Source organism: Cariama cristata, unplaced genomic scaffold (genome assembly GCF_000690535.1).
Source record: "Cariama cristata isolate BGI_N322 unplaced genomic scaffold, ASM69053v1 scaffold30070, whole genome shotgun sequence".
NCBI classification, from domain to species: domain Eukaryota; kingdom Metazoa; phylum Chordata; class Aves; order Cariamiformes; family Cariamidae; genus Cariama; species Cariama cristata.
In genome coordinates this window covers 4,739-19,865 of record NW_009595764.1, presented here as the reverse complement: position 1 = coordinate 19,865, position 15,127 = coordinate 4,739, and the positions used below count along the sequence as shown (strand labels likewise).

The 15,127-nt window shown below is 55.1% G+C and overlaps 3 protein-coding genes across 3 annotated transcripts; all 3 read right to left on the bottom strand.

Moving 5' to 3' along the window:
- Positions 1–839: 839 nt before the first annotated feature.
- On the bottom strand, positions 840–2,467 carry LOC104164173 (protein MRP-126-like). Its single transcript, XM_009703428.1, has 3 exons — positions 2,459–2,467; positions 1,674–1,832; positions 840–1,031 (listed from the first exon to the last, which is right to left on the bottom strand). The coding sequence occupies exons 1-3, from the start codon at positions 2,465–2,467 to the stop codon at positions 840–842; spliced, it is 360 nt and encodes a 119-aa protein (XP_009701730.1).
- A 7,446-nt stretch (positions 2,468–9,913) lies between these two features.
- On the bottom strand, positions 9,914–10,540 carry LOC104164163 (protein S100-A9-like). The gene is made up of 2 exons (XM_009703417.1): positions 10,388–10,540; positions 9,914–10,147 (listed from the first exon to the last, which is right to left on the bottom strand). Exons 1-2 carry the CDS (start codon positions 10,538–10,540, stop codon positions 9,914–9,916), a joined length of 387 nt encoding a protein of 128 aa, XP_009701719.1.
- A 3,721-nt stretch (positions 10,541–14,261) lies between these two features.
- LOC104164150 (protein S100-A4-like) lies at positions 14,262–14,674 on the bottom strand. The gene is made up of 2 exons (XM_009703392.1): positions 14,537–14,674; positions 14,262–14,429 (listed from the first exon to the last, which is right to left on the bottom strand). Exons 1-2 carry the CDS (start codon positions 14,672–14,674, stop codon positions 14,262–14,264), a joined length of 306 nt encoding a protein of 101 aa, XP_009701694.1.
- Between the last annotated feature and the right edge of the window lie 453 nt (positions 14,675–15,127).

Here is a 15,127-nt window from a genome sequence, read left to right as displayed (position 1 = left end):
CCCCACCGCCTCGCTGCATTTAAAAGATGTTTGCAAATCAGTAGCCAGGCTCTCGGCAAGCACCACGGAAGGTTGCTCAGCAGCGTTTCCAGGCACCCACTCTGGAAAGCAGCTGTTAATAATAGACCCCTCCTCAGTGCGAACTCAGGATGCTCTCAGGGAGGAGACGGAGTTATTCTTAGTTCTTGTCCGTATGAAACACGGTGGTCAGACCCAGGTGCTGGCTGTAGCACTAAAACTAAACACATCCACCCCCCCCAGCTCCCTTCCAGCCCCATGCCAGGGCCCTGCAGAGCAAAAGATCCCTGCAAAGGGGGCTCCTCCAGAAAAGAAAAAGTCCTCATCCATCCCCATCCTTCCTTCCAGCTCTTGCCTACCACCACAGCTCAGTCCTAGGAGACACGCGGAGTGTTTTCAGGCCAAAATGGGCTTTTTTTTTTTCCTACTCGGAAATGCAAAGACCTGTCAAATGATGCTGCCTCCCCTGACCTATGGAGCAGATGATAATGTAAGGAGTATTGTGAGGATGAGCAACGAGCCCTGCTCTCTCCAGGCATCCACCTCCCTCCTGACAACCTCCAGCCTGTCTCCAAGGTGGATTTGCCAGGTTTAAAGTCATGCCAGGAGAGAGAAAAAGGTGGAGGACTTGCCTCGAGGAAAACCCATGCAGACACACAGGAGAGCTTTGACAGTCTCAGGTCAAACCTTTATTTGGCAGCAAAACCATCAAACTTGGAGGAAGGAAAGGAGGGAGGTGGGCAGGGAGGGATGGAGAGGGGAGAAAGCCGGGGGGCTGCAAGCACTGCCTGGGTGCCTTTGGCTGGGGACCACAGCCCGCCTCAGTGGTGGTGTTGGTGCTGGTGTTTGTGCTGCTGTTGGTGTTGCTGGTCCTCGACCTCGTGGAGGTGTTCGTGGGTTGCAATGGTCACACGGATGATCAGCAACATCACCTCGCAGAAGCTGAGCTGCGAATCCTTGTTGATGTCGAGGTCCTTCATGATTTCGTCAATGGTGGCCTTGTTTTTCACGTGCTGCAGAGGAAGGCACGGGGTGAGGGCAAAGTCCCGTCATTCCCAGCTCAAACCTCTCCCCAGCCTCACTGGGACCCTCACGGGATGCCAGGTCCCCAAGAGCCTGGTGCTGTGAGTGGTCCCATCCTTGTGCCATCATCACTCATTGCTTCACGTACAGCAATGATTCACCCACGGCAATAAAGCAACCGGAGAGCGACAGGCTAGCATCACGGCAAGGACACCGTGCATCGTGGAGACCAACGAACGCAGCAGCATCATGTCAGCCACAGACCTCTCTTTTAGTGTCTTGGATTGAAAACGCTTCACCTTCTGCTTTAGCAAAGTGAGTTACAAAAAAAAAAATGGGCTTTTTGGTTGACATCATTGCTCCTAGATGGCAAAGGAACTCTCAGGCAATATGGTGATGAGGGTAAATATCTGGCTGCAGAGTCACCCAGACTTGTGTGGGTTTCCCTCATCTGCCTTTATGGATCGTGTTTGGAAAGTGGCAGTCAGGGAGGGTCCGGGCAGAAGGTGTTGGGACAGAAAAGCAGAGGGGGAAAGGGGTGAATCCAGATCCTGGAGATGTTCAGGTAACGGGGATCAGCCTGACTCCCTCCCCATGTGGGCCAGAAGAAATGCTGCTTTGACTCCACTCACCTTCAGGTAGTTCACAAGCTGCTTCTCAATCAGGAGCTTCAGCTCCGCCTTGGTCAGGGTGTCTCTGTCCCCTTCCCGTCTCGAGTACTGATGGAAGACGTCGATGATGACATCCATGGCCTTCTCCAGCTCGGAGAGCTGTTCCTGGGCCTGGGGGGTCTGGAAGAGAAATGATTACACTGAATAACCCAGTACAGATGGGGAAGGCTGATGTAAACCAGCAAGGCTCTGGTACGGCCACATGCTTCACACCAGCTGAGGATGCAGCCTGATTTTGTTCAGTCATTCTTTTGGGGGGATAAATTTGAGTTGTTTGTTTTGAGTTTTTTCTTATCTACAAGCCAAAGGAGACTGAAGTGGGGTTGCAGCCTTTGCCTGCTTCTGCTCTGGGGTGTGCAACTACAAATAACAGCTGAGAGCTGATTTCTCCTCCCCAACCCCCCCCAAAATGTGCCTTCCGTAAGTCAGGCACTGTTGGAGCAAGGCTCTCAAAATAGCCAGTGGCACTGCAGAAACCTCTGTAGAGATACAGAGTATGAGGTATGACGTCCAGGAGCCCTTTCGGTGGTCGGACTGTGTTGCGGGGAACCTCTTCCAGGAGAAGACATCTCTCCTTGTGGGTTGTGCTCAGTTGAGTCTCAGTGGAGATGGTTATCCTCTGCCAGAAACTGATGGCAGCTCACAAGGCGAGAAGCTCCCTGAGGGTCCTTGCACCTCTGACGACCCAACCAACACCTGGAAAAGAGCATGGAGATGGTAAATACCCATGTCGCTATTGGACTTGCCTTGCTCATCTTGACGAAGTAGCGAGATCCACTCGGGCTGGAGCGGGGCTGGTCCCAAGTGCGGCATCTCTTATAGCCTGGGCATCCGCCTGCCCCGCTCCACCAGTTGTGAAATGTCTCTGTTTCATCCAGTTCCAGCCCATCTTCATGACATACTTGTGCATTGCTTAAGGCTCTGGGGTAGTTCCTTAAAAGGGGTCTCTGTGGCTTTTCCCGAAAGGTCGGTGTGTCATGTACTCTGGGTGGCAGGGAGGGGACCAGGGCATGGCCATGTCCCGGCAGCTCAGTCCCCTTCACCTGGCTATTGGGGTTGCAATTCTCCATCAACTCTTAAGACATCCATTCCCCTTGGCTTCTTCAGTTTCACCTGGTTTACTCCCCTCTATAGGGGGGTCTCCTCATGCCATGAGGCAACGGGGATCCACAGCATCACGCCTGCACTTCTCCAATGGGCCAGCACTGCTTGGCCCCGTAGCATCCCCATCCTCGCAGACCTGGTGCACACACAAGTATCGAGTGGTCCTGTGCACCCAAAAGCATCCCACCGCTTCACACAGCACGACCAGGGCTGTCGGTGTGACATGGGGACGGAGCTGGTGCTGAGGGCAGTGCCCCAGTGCTGGGGGACCATCCCCTCCCTCCAGCAAGCGACTCTTTGTGAAAGACAAATAATAGGGGGCTGGTTCCCAACCTGCTGGGTCTCCAAGAACTTCATTTAATCTCCTTTGGTTAGCAACAGCCTGTGCCAAGGGTGGTTTCTCCCCACCCAAGGTTTGCTCCGAGCTGTGGAGACCAGGTGTGGCTCAAAGGTGTGTTTTTACTTTTTAGGACTGTGTCCTCACTTTGCGGTTTCTTTTTTCTGTTGTTTCTCGGTGTTGCAGAGACCCAGCGCAGGCGCTTTGGCTCGGAGCAGCTAAGATTAGGAGCAAAACGAGATTTTCCAGTGCTGCTTCATGAACACGCTCTGCCTGCTGATTCAGCTGCCTTGTTTTGGGGGTTTGTTTCTCCTGCCAAACATGATGCTAATCCGAGACGCAAAGCAGAGGCCAAAACGGGGCCATGGATAGGCCTGGGGCAAGCTCCAGGAGCTGGAGATGAGCTGATGTGGGGCAACACCATGCAGGGGGCTGCTGGGGGTCGCAGCCCAGGTCCGCACACAGCGCCCACCCGGACCCCAGCCCTCGCCGGTGAGGGGACACTGCATTTCACTACAGGAGTGCTTTAAAACAGCTGGAGAAGGACCGGGGTGTTTCACAATGGGGTGTCCGGGACCATCTGCTCGGTTGCAGAATTTTGTAGCAATTTCAGGAAATGGTGTACTTTGGGTCATTTTATCATTCTGGAGATGGGATGGGTTACAGGGTGTGGGATGCACCCAGGGATTTCCAAAGAGAGATTGTGGCTAGACCCTCGGATGTGCCCACCGGGCAGTGGGGATGAAACCCCAGGTATCTGGTTTTTAAGTGCTGGTGCAGTCGCTAAGGTGACCAGGGAGCCTGGGTATTGCTGAGGGTCAGAAGAACGTGTGCTAGCACAACTTTTTGCCTGGTTCTGCAGATCTCCTTGCAGGGGGAAGCCTCCCTGTCTGGCTGTGCCTGTAAGTCATGCCAAAATGGCTGCAGCAAGCTGCAACCCTGGCCCCAAGACCACCGGGCTTGAGCAAGCATCCGCTTGCCGGAGCTGCAGAGGGGAAGGAGTGGGAAGCAGGCGTCGGGCAATGCACGAGCAGTCCGATGGCCATGGCAAGCGAAAGGTCTGGTTTGAGGTGACTGGGGTTGGTTGTGCCCCTGAGGACCTGAGCCCTGGTCGGGCACTCGTGTTTGACAATGGTTGCAAAACTCTTTCAAAATACGCATTTACAGGCAAGTGACTGGGTGATGCGGGAAGAGGGCATGGTAGGGTTTGTCACTATGTGGTCTGCCGTGTTTCACAGCAGGTTTTAGCCCAGGATCAGGCAGGATGTATGTTGTGGTCGCTGGAGATGGTTTTAGCCTGGGGAAACCAGAGGATGCAGTCTGAATTCTGGCTTCTGAGCACCTTTGAGCATCGTCAGACCAGCGATACTCCAGCTGTGACCTGGCATGAGCAGCCACCATGGGAACTGGGGCAGCCTAAAGGTTTTCACATCCTGGAGTTGCAGGGGAAAGGATTTCCCAGTCCTTTAATCTGAGCCAAAAAGCATTCACCTACATCTCAGCCATATGAAACAGCTACAGACTCAGCTGCTTGGCGGGTACCACCTTGGTCCAGCCCAAAGGGCGCTGAGAGCCAGCTCTGCTGCCCGCACGGGCACGGCACAAAGTCTGCGGAGTGCTGGACCCTCTCCAAGCCCTCCTGGATCTTTGACAGGTTGCAGGGCTGGATCTGCCCATTGCATTTGCCCTTCCTGCCTGTGCTGCATCATGCAAAGTGTTGCTCTCGCTTGTGCTGGGGCAGCTGCCTGCTCAGCCCTGTGGGGTGGTGGTACTCAAGCGTTCGGTGAGGAAAAGAGCTAGATTACAGTGTATTTAGTACCTAGAAATGGTTTGTTGGTGCTGCAAGACATCTCCCAGACGGCTCAGCCAGGGATGAAGTCCTTGTGCCCTGCTAGAACCTGGCAGGGTTTTGGTGAGGATGGAAAAACTCTGAGATGGAAACTATCCGGGCGTTTCTTCTTGGCTGGGTAGCAAGTGATTCAGCAGGGTTGGCAGGGAGCACTCCAGATGACTTGTCTCTGTGGGAAAACTCCGAAATTTGAGTTTTCATTGGGATTTAGGGAGAAAACTTTAAATCTCAGAATTTCCCACAGACCAGAAGTTATATATAAGGACAGTAACTTCTGTGTGTATTTTTTTTCCCCTAAGAGCGCCCTGGCTTGTTCTTGCGATAAAGGCCATGTTCGGTTGTGAACTGCTGTTGTCACAGGTATTAATGTATTTTTCCTGCTCACGGCTGATTCTACATCCAGAGGACACATTTGGCACAGCCAAAGGGAAAAAGCTGGATGAGGATGGACAAAACAGGAGGTGCTTCCCCAAGATAGGCTGGCTCTGCTCTTACCAGTCTAAGCAGAAAACTTCCTCTGCCAGGAGAAAAACCCCTCGTACGACTGCTATATGTCACAACTGATGGTTAAAACCCTTGCAGAGCTCAGGCAGTGTCCTGCGCTGGCCATTAAGACCCTCCTAGCCCATCAGTCCAGCCCTCTTGGCTCGGACCAGACATCGAGCAATACAACTCTCACCCGCTCACCACATCTCCATCATAAGTCTCTTCCCTTATGGGGTTTTTTTTTTGGGGGGGTCTCTCCTTTAGGCAAGCCTTTATCCCCTAGATCCAGCAGGACCCTGCATTTGCTGCAGCGGGCGCCCACCCTCCCCATTCCATGAGTGGGATGTAAAAGGGAATGCTGAGATAAGGAGGACTCAATGAACTTCAAGTGATGCTTTATTGTCTCACAAGCATGAATGATCCAAGCAGTCAGAAAGCAGACAGAGCCCAATTTCTAGAAGCAACTCGCTCTGAGTTTTACGTGGGTCGTGCATTGAGACTCAATCCTTGTCCGGTGTGCAGCGATCATCCCCGTGGCTGATGCGATGGGCGTCATCGGCCAACTTGGCCAAGACAATGCTGAACTCCTCAAAAGTCAGCTGGCTGTCCTTATTTAAGTCTGTCTCTGCAAAGAGGTTCTTCAGGTAGCCGCGTTTGCTCCTGTCCTGAAATTGGGGGACAGGACATGTGTTAGCGTGCCCCCTCCCTGGGCTGTGCACTCACCGGTGGAAACCGAGCCAGCTTTATTCTTGCGTGCCCTGGGAAGGGTTTGGAGGCTGCAGGATCATTGTGACCCTCTCCTACGTTGCAGCTGGTCCCTAGTTAAAACCCTGGATGGTCAGGGTCTTGTCCCAAGCCCCTTTGGCCTCTCTGTACCCCTGCAGTGGCAGGAGGGATGAGCACAGGTGGCCCCACAGCACATGAACAAGCTGGGTCTGATCACAGAAACCCACACTGTGGACCACAGCCATGGTGGGAACGGCACCCCATTCCCCACGGAGCATCCCTGGAGGCAACCTCAGCCTCATTTCCCAGCCCCAACACCTCGAGGAGAGCATCCCTCCAGGGAGCACAGCACAGCTCCCGCGGTACTCACGCAAGCTTGCAGGAACATCGGTGCCTGCTCAGTCAGCAGCGTCTTGAAGTCGTTGAAGCTGAGGAGGTCATCCTTGTTCTCCCGGATGCAGTAACGGTGGTAGACATCCACAATGGTTTGCAAGGCCTTCTCCAGCGTGCAGTTTCCAGGGAACCGCCGAGCCTCAGGAAGGGCGGTTGTGGCACCGGTGCTTGCAGACATGGCTGAGCTCTTGAGGTACCTGTAGAAAACCCTGTGAAGAAACCTCAAAGCTACAAGAAGCAGCAAAAATCAGGCATCCCATGCCATGTTCTTGGCCCCTACCCCAAGGCCGGGTGTTCTGCACCTCCCCAACCAGCCGCAGGTCTGCACTGGGAGCCTTGCCGGGGCTGAGCAAGCCAGCAGCGCTCAGCATCCCCAGGGGCAGTCGGCAGCCCCTCGGCACTGAGTAGGTAATAAGTGGTTTTAGGAATGTTGCCATTCTACAGCATCACCCAACTGCCTCCAATTTTTAGCTTCGTCCAAAAAGCGGCTTGTTCTTACTGACCTGGAGGCATTTGTCAGGCAAGTCAGGTAAAGGCATCGGGCTGCTGTCGCGTACCTGTACGGTGCCACTGGCAGCCAGGATGACTTTAGGGCAGGGAGCACAGTTCAGGTATGGGCTCCCTTGCAACCTCTGCCTGACCTCCTCCTCCTCTCTTTGCAAATTTCCCTCTCCTCTTTGGGCTGCAAACCCTCTTCACTGCAGACACTGAGCACAGAGACCCTGCTCTTTGCCGGATGCCACCGTGCAGGTGATGCCCATGCTCTCCTTGTCAGTGGAAATAATTACGCTTCCGCTAAAGATGGCACAGAAATGCCACTAATTTATACTTGTCTTGTAGCTGAAACGAGCCTCCTACCCTGCTTCAGGTAGAAAGCATCACCCTGGAATAAAACAGGCATGGCATGAAGTGCCGTATTCAAGATCGCTTCTCCCTCATCTTATTTCCTGCAAAACCCATTGCGGTGTTACTTACCCTTGTGTCCGAGGAAGATGTGCAGAGGATGGGTCTGTTGCAGTGATCCGAGAGCCTGGGTAGCCCTTTTATACACCTCTGAGGTCCTCTTTCATCAGAGATGGTGACACACCTGCTGCAAGCAACAGCTTGAGTTACAATTTCCCGTACCTGGAAATTGCAAGGTGGGAACATCTGAACCTCTCCCCATCTCATACCTCTGCACATAGTTCCTGGTTGCACCCACCGGGCTTTAGAAATGCTGTCCTTCCACCGTCACCTCCGATAGGGCTGAGCTGCTCGTCCGCTGGGCAAAGAATGGGAAAAACACGGGATGTTCCGTCACACCTCAACGTGCGCGTAAAGGGCAAGTCCATCCTGGAAGAAGTTGCCGAAACTTTGCGAGTTTTGCAATGTGCCGAAAATTTAGTGGGCTCTCATGGCAGTGTAGAGGAAAGATGGGCTATTTCAGAGATACGGATAACTTTGTCCCTTTTAACGTGATCTCTCCGTTTTCTACAATATTAACTGGTTGAACCCTAGCAAAGATGAAGGCAGCATCCACCTCTTACTTTGTTTTCCAGGGTATTTTCCATTAATTTCTATTTTCACATCACTTGTACCAGATTTTTCCTCTTGTACCAGAAACTTTATGGAGGAAACTGGGGAGGAAAAAGGAAAAAAAAAAAAAAACCAACACAAACCTGAGGTCAGAGTCTTTACTGACTGGAGCACTAACTAGCAAGCGTTTTGCAAGAGTCACCTCTGTGCCACCCATCTTGCGTTAGCAGAACAGGTACTAGAAGAATGAAGAGATTATAAGAAGATGTAAAAATAAGACAATAGGTTCCAGGAAGAGGGTAGGAACAGAAAAACAAAAGGGTAACCATTCCTGTTCGAGGATGCTTCTTGTGTGCCCCGAGGGCAGTACCAAGAACTGTTGCATGAGTTTTATTCTGGTATCCCTGACTCATTTTATTGCTTTTTTAGTTTTCCTGCTCTACTCATTAGGGACTGTCAACAACCCAAAATTGCATCCTCATTCCTCAACCGGCCTTGCAAAGCATCGGTCGAGGCTGACTTTTGCCCTGTGCACTTGCATAGTCCCCACGCAGACAGACCCGTGGGTTCTGAATTCCCACCTTTCCCAGCCGTCTTCCCCAAAACCTGTGGGGAAGGCAGCTCACGACGCCCAGCCCTGCAAGGGGAGCGATGCCCAAAGACACCCGGGTGCCCTGGCAGGACAGAGAATAACATCTTCCTCGGGGGGACAAGGGCTGCTCCCTGATGGCAAAATTGTGGAGCCGGAGAGCGATCGCCTGTGTCATTGAGTGCAAACAACGGCGCAACAGCCCCCCGCTTCCTTTTGTGGCTCAGTTTCATATGGGACAGGCTCCTGGTTTCAGCTGATGTTGGAAAAGTCAGAGCCTCCTGAGCCTGAGGGTTTCCCACCCAGTGCACAGTCACCGGCAGATACAGGAGCTCTTTTCCACCCATGTATCTGCTCCCCAGGAGCCCGTGGTGGCTTGTAACCGTACTGTGACCTGGGGGGCTGTTGCCCCGCGCTAAGAAGAACATCCAACTTTATTGTGCAGAGCTAACGCCAGCTCTCCAGAGCCCCTTGGTCTCGTTCTTTGCTGTGTCAGGGCTTACAAGCTAAGCGCTGGTTGCTTTGTGGGTGGCAAAAGCGTTGCCCTCATCCCCAGGATGCTGCACCCCCAGCTCCGGAGCTGGGTCTTGGCAACCACCTGGGGAAGAAGTCCCCAACTGTGCTTCACCCTGATGTGTCCTGGAGCTGGTGCAAAGAGGGGCCGGGAGAACCAGGGCTGAGGATGCTTTTGTGCAGCCACGGGCTCCTGCCCAGGAAACCCCCCAATGTGATGGGGTGCTATGCACCCTGATGTCTGCTGGGGCCAACCACCCTGTGGAGGGAACCCACTGAGCTTTGGGAAGGCAGTGGGAGTGTGCCAGGGTCTGACATGTTTCAGGACAGGGAGCCCACGCAGCCTGTGCTGCTCACTTGGGACCTGGCAGCGCTTGTCCTGGCTCCCTGCTCCATAGGGACCAGAGTCCTCCCATCCCACCTTCCCCTTCCCATCACTTCTGCAGTTCAATCTGCATTTAACCCCCCACAGCCAGAGGCTGGGTGCACATTGCATTGTCCCTGGAGACAACAGGACATGTAACGCAGATGCACTTGGTGCTTGAAGAAAGAAATTTTATTTCAATGCAATAGGCAGAAGCAGATGACAACGCTTTGGTTACAGGTTTGTCTGTGCTTGCGGACAAACAGAAGGGATGATGCTGCTGGAAGAGCACAATCCCGTGTGCATGGTGACCCTGGGAAGCGCTTCACTTGCGGGGACCGTGGCCATGGTCGTGGCCGTGGTCATGGCCGTGGTCATGACCGTGACCAGAATCTGGATCCCGGCCATGGCCCTCATGATGTTGGTGGGACCTATTGTGGGCATCAATGGCTACAAGATTCAGCGTGGTCAGGAACTCGGTGAACTTCAGGCGACCATCACGGTTGTGATCTGCTTTGATGAAGAGCTTGCTTATGTAGTCATTGATAGACATGTTAGGCTGCAGCAAGAGAAACATGAAAAAGAGTCAGCCTAAAGCGCAGCAGGGTTCAGTGTCACCTTGCCAGCCTGCAGCTACAGCATGAGGCTTGCCTGGCACAGACTGCATGATTTCAGGAAAACCCTAGAAAAATCCTCTCTTCCCGTTGGGAGGCTGACAGCCACCCCGTGCCCCAAGGAGGCCACCACTCCTGCAAGCTCTCACCAGCCTGAGGAGGGCTGGGCCACGCTCAGTGCTTACCGGTACAGTGTTGCGGAGGAAAGGCTGGGCAGTCTCCTCCAGCAGCTTTGAAAACTCTGACTTGCTCAGGAAGTCATCTCTGGGGTACTTTATGGAGTATTGGTGGTAGATGTTGATGGTGCACTCCAAGGCGAGCTCCAGATCGGTTTTCATCTTGCTAGAAAGGAACAGGCAGCAAAACAGTAAACCTCATCGGAGGAGAAGGACTGTCCTCTCCTCCGGGAGCCCCAGCCAGGCTCCGGCTACCCAGGGGGGTCAGGCTCATCCCAGTCGTGCTTCCAGCAGCACGAAGCCTGAAGCCACCGTTCGGCAAGGACCTACTTACCTACGAGCAGTGCCGGGGCTGACTTCTGTGGACGGCGGTGCACGGGAGGAGAGGAGCGGGCAGGAGGACTGACGGCACGATGGAGGTGAGGTCTCTTTTATACTCTCCCTGAGCTACAATTTGTGACACCCTCAAATTTTCTTTGGGGCTATAACCCCAGGAATTATGCAAGGCTACGTAGCACGCCCAGACAGTGATTTCTTGCCTGGTTCCGGGAACTGGCTGCTCCCGCTGTTAATGAGGGAGGGGACGCACCAAGCTCGTTAGGGCAAAACAAGGAAACACCAACAGAGACATTTGCAGGGAGCCAGCATCGCAGGTCAGTGACGGTGCAGGGGCTTTCCCAGGAGCCGGGATGTTCCTGCAGAGTTTGGGAGTCTTTGCAGAGATGATGGAAGACGAATTTTTCCAGATCGCATGAAAGGTGCTGGGTGAGGGTCTCCAGTGGGATGGTGCTGGTTTTTCCCAATGGGGGATGTGGTTCATCACTCCTGTATCCGCCCTGACGCCGTTGAATTTGGCTGGAGGTGTGGTGTCTGCCCCCAGTATGCTGCTGCATGGGTGCTAGGGGATGGCCAGCGCATCCCACCCCCCAGTTACCTCTCCAAAATCATGAGCAGCATTCTTCCTGAATGATTTATTAACAGTTAGCCAGGGAGCCAAGACAGACATAACAATTCCAGGCATGTCAGTGTGCCGGAAACCTACCAGCCAGTCTTAGGAGGTGGCATTTCCCAGCAGCTGTAATTGCTGCTGGATGATAACCGAGTGCATTGGCAATTGCTGCCTATTCCTAGGGGGGAATGCTGGGGGGATGCTGCCACGTGTGGGAGACCCCATGGTGTTCCCAGTGCCTGGCACGGGTTGCTAAACCTTGTGTGTCTTGGGGGAAAGAGAGTCTGGGGGGGCTGGTGAGGAGCCTGTGCCCGAGGATGCCCAAGCCCTTCACCCCAAGTCCGTGCTTGGTGGGATTGGCACAGCAAAAGGCTCGTGATAGCTGTCAAGGGAGATGGGAGGGACAGCGGTGGTGAAACATCTCCTAAACCAGGAGCTTGAGGAACTGGTGCCAGAAAAAGTCTGAATTGCAAAAGAGTGAAACAAAGGGACAGGTTGTATGATGGAGGGAGATGGGTGCGTCCTCCCCGGGAAGGGGAGCCACGCAGGGCTGAGCAGTGGGATGCGGGTGCATCGTCAGCGAGACGTGATGGGATGTGCGTGGGGAGCTGCGAAGGGATGTGCCTGTGCCACGTGGGGAGGTGGGAGGAAACACGCGTGTGCCGTGGGCAGGTAAGAAGGGACAGGCATGCACCGTGGGTCCTCACGCTGCCATTTGCTGCCCAACCTACCATGGAAGCCACATGCCCTGCCTTGGGGCCCCGTTGCCGTGCCACGACAGCCCACGGTCCGGCGCAAGAGCTGCCGTGGGGTGTTAGTATCTGCTCCGTGGGTGAGTGCAGCCGTGGGGCTGGGAGTGTTGGTGCCACAGGGATGGAACCAGTACAGCCCTGAGGGCATGGTGGTGACAGGGGTGTGGAGGAAGGCTGGGATGCCGGTCAACAGCATCATGCCAGCTACAAATATTCACAGAGAAGGTATAAAAAGGGACAAGGTCTTGTAGGGGAGTCCCTTTCCCCCGCCTCTGGGATGCAAGTGCGGTGCGGCCACGTTCTCAGGTGTTTCACTGAGCCCAGAAGGATGGATACTTCCCCCATCCCTGAATATTGATTCTCGGGTAAATGCTGGATCTTAGAAGCTGAGGTTCACTGAACAACCCCTACACCCTCCATTTGAGGGAACAGGGGGATGAACTTGAACCCCAGTCTCCTGGCAAACAAGGCCTTGCAAAGCCGAGGGTGCAGTGCCGGGGTGCGAGTCCTGGGCAGAAGGATGGGCAGAGCATCGCCAGCACCCAACAGGATCCGTCTGCAGGGACACGAGCGCTGGGTAGAGCCCCTTGCCGAGTCCCTCCCACCCACCCCCAGCAAGAGAAAAACCAGTGCCATCCGTGAGGTTTTAATTTAAGGTTCAAAAATGACCAGAAACACAACAACAAAACTTTTAATATAGGAAATGACAAAAAAGTTTACAAAATATCTACGCTTTGCATCCCTTCAGTGCGTCACTGTAGATCACGGCCAAGGCACCCAGGAAGGCGACAGACTCCTGGAAAGTCACTTCTTCGTCTCTGTTATGGACCAGGTCCAGTCCACGCCACGGCTGTGGGGAGCTCAGCGAGTGGCCAGGAGCTGGTCCAACCTTTGGGCAGGGAGTGGGGAGCACCCGGGGATCATCGTTCCCTCTCCACCCCGGGGGATGCTCTGCAACCCTCTAGCTTACCCTGGTACCAGCAGGGCAGGAGGGGGTAAAGCCCCTCCGGACCCAGCCCAGTGCAGCCCCCAGGGTCCGGTCCTGAGCAGGCAGGAGGCTGCCCCGCATCCCCACTTTCATGTCACTTCGGGGTGTTGCATCAGCTGGGGCCGGTGGCTCACGGGGCACAGCCCAAATGTGGCTCCCAGCCACCTCCGGACGCAGCCCCAGGGCTCGTGGAGGGGGTATCTTGGGGGGACCAAAGCCGGGGCTGGTCAAAGGGAAGCCTTCGTGGCATCGCCCACTCTCTGGTGTCTCTGGGAGCAGCCCTGAGCCGACTGATGAAGGTCTGGCTCCCAACAGGGTGGATGCAGGGACATCCACATCTGGAAGGGGCACGCCGAACATCTGGAGCCTGGCACGCCAGCCCAGGTTGGCTGCAGCTGTTCGGTGAGCGAGGAAAAGGGGATCAGAGGGAGGAAAGGGAGACTTACGGACGTGAGCAGGGCAGGCTCCAGTGCGGGGAAGGGAGGGCTGTGGCTGCACAGCTCCTCGCATCTATAGCCGTGGGCTGAGTCTTCCCATGCCGGCAGCCCGGGGGGGCTGGCTGGGTGCGTGGGGCAAGTCACTCCTCTACACGCCATAACCCCACCCCAAACAGGAACGCAACTGAAACGCTGCTCCCCAAGGATTTGCTTGGGGTGGGGAAGGGACAAGGGTCCTGGGCGACTTCCCAACGTGGTAGGTCCTGCCCCACGGGGCAGCAGGTGGCGGGGGAGAGATGCTGACCCTGTGCGAGCTTAATAATTACGGCTAAAAAAAGAGTTGTTCACCCATTGCTGTTGTCATGGTGTCGGTCGGAGGCGTTAATCCCTCTGAAAACTCCTGCTTTGCCTTGCACGGCCACGAAGCAGTTATCGGGGCTGCAGGGCAGGGTGCTGTCGGGCAGAGGCTGCCGCTGACTCACGCCAACGTGGCCGGCGGGGATCAGTCCCGTGGGTGATTTACGAGGGCTCAGGGAATGCGGTGCCCACGCTGCGACAGAGCAAACTCCAGCTCGGAAGCACCCTTGCTCTCATTCATCAACCTGTATCCGCAACGCGCCTGTGGAAGGGAAACGGGGCAAGAAACCCCCATCGCAAAGCACGCGGAGGACTTTGTTTAAAACAACCTTTATTTGAAAGAGCATCAGGAGGACAGCGGGAGAGTGGTGGGGGCAGCGATGCAGCCCGGGGCCGGTGATCACTTCTTGCGTGGCATCTTGTCGGGGTAGTCCTGGAAGAAGTCGTTGCACATCATGGCCATGCAGGCCAGGAAGGTCACGTACTCTTGGAAATCCACCTCGCTGTCACTGTTGCTGTCCAGATGGTTCATGAGCTGCTGTAAGCTGGCCTCGCTGGTTTGTCTCTGCTCAGGGGCAAGACGGGGAGGGGTTAAAATGGGGTTTTGCATCAAGGGCCACAGCCCCGAGTCCCAGCATCGCCCACGGGACGTGGCACCCCCTGCCCCACACTTACACTGAAGCTGGGCAGCTCCTTCATGAGCAGCTCCTTGAGCTCTGCCTTGCTGAGCTTGTACTTGTCCCCCTCCTTCCCCGAGTGCTTGTGGAAGGTGCTGACCATCACAGCCAGCGCCTGCTCCAAGGGAGATGCCATGGGGGATGCCAGCGAGCCTGGAGGCACCAACAGCACAAGTGGGTGAGAGCAGAGTTCGACACCCCCACGCCAGTGGTCCGACGGCCTCCCCCAGCCCGTGCCGGCAGCTCCGGTGCCCCGCTCCCGGGCATGCACCGGGATGCATCACCGTTTCCTCCCTAATTTCACCCTCCTGCTAGCATTCAAGCTGGGCGTTGCTGTCTGGTACCGGTGCTGAGCAATCTCCAAAAAAAAACCATGCTGAAGGGGAGAACGTGGGGGGAGGCAGCAGCCCCCCCCGACCGAAGGGAAACGGCACGGGTGCTTTTCCAGCCCTCAGAAGTAAAATAAATTATTCGAACTTGGCTCGCTGAAGCGGAAGCCTCACGCTCAGCCCCAACCTCTGTAGGGGATAGGGCAGCTGTGCCATCAGCAACATCTGGAAGGCGTCTGGAGGGGGAGGGGGGACAGAAT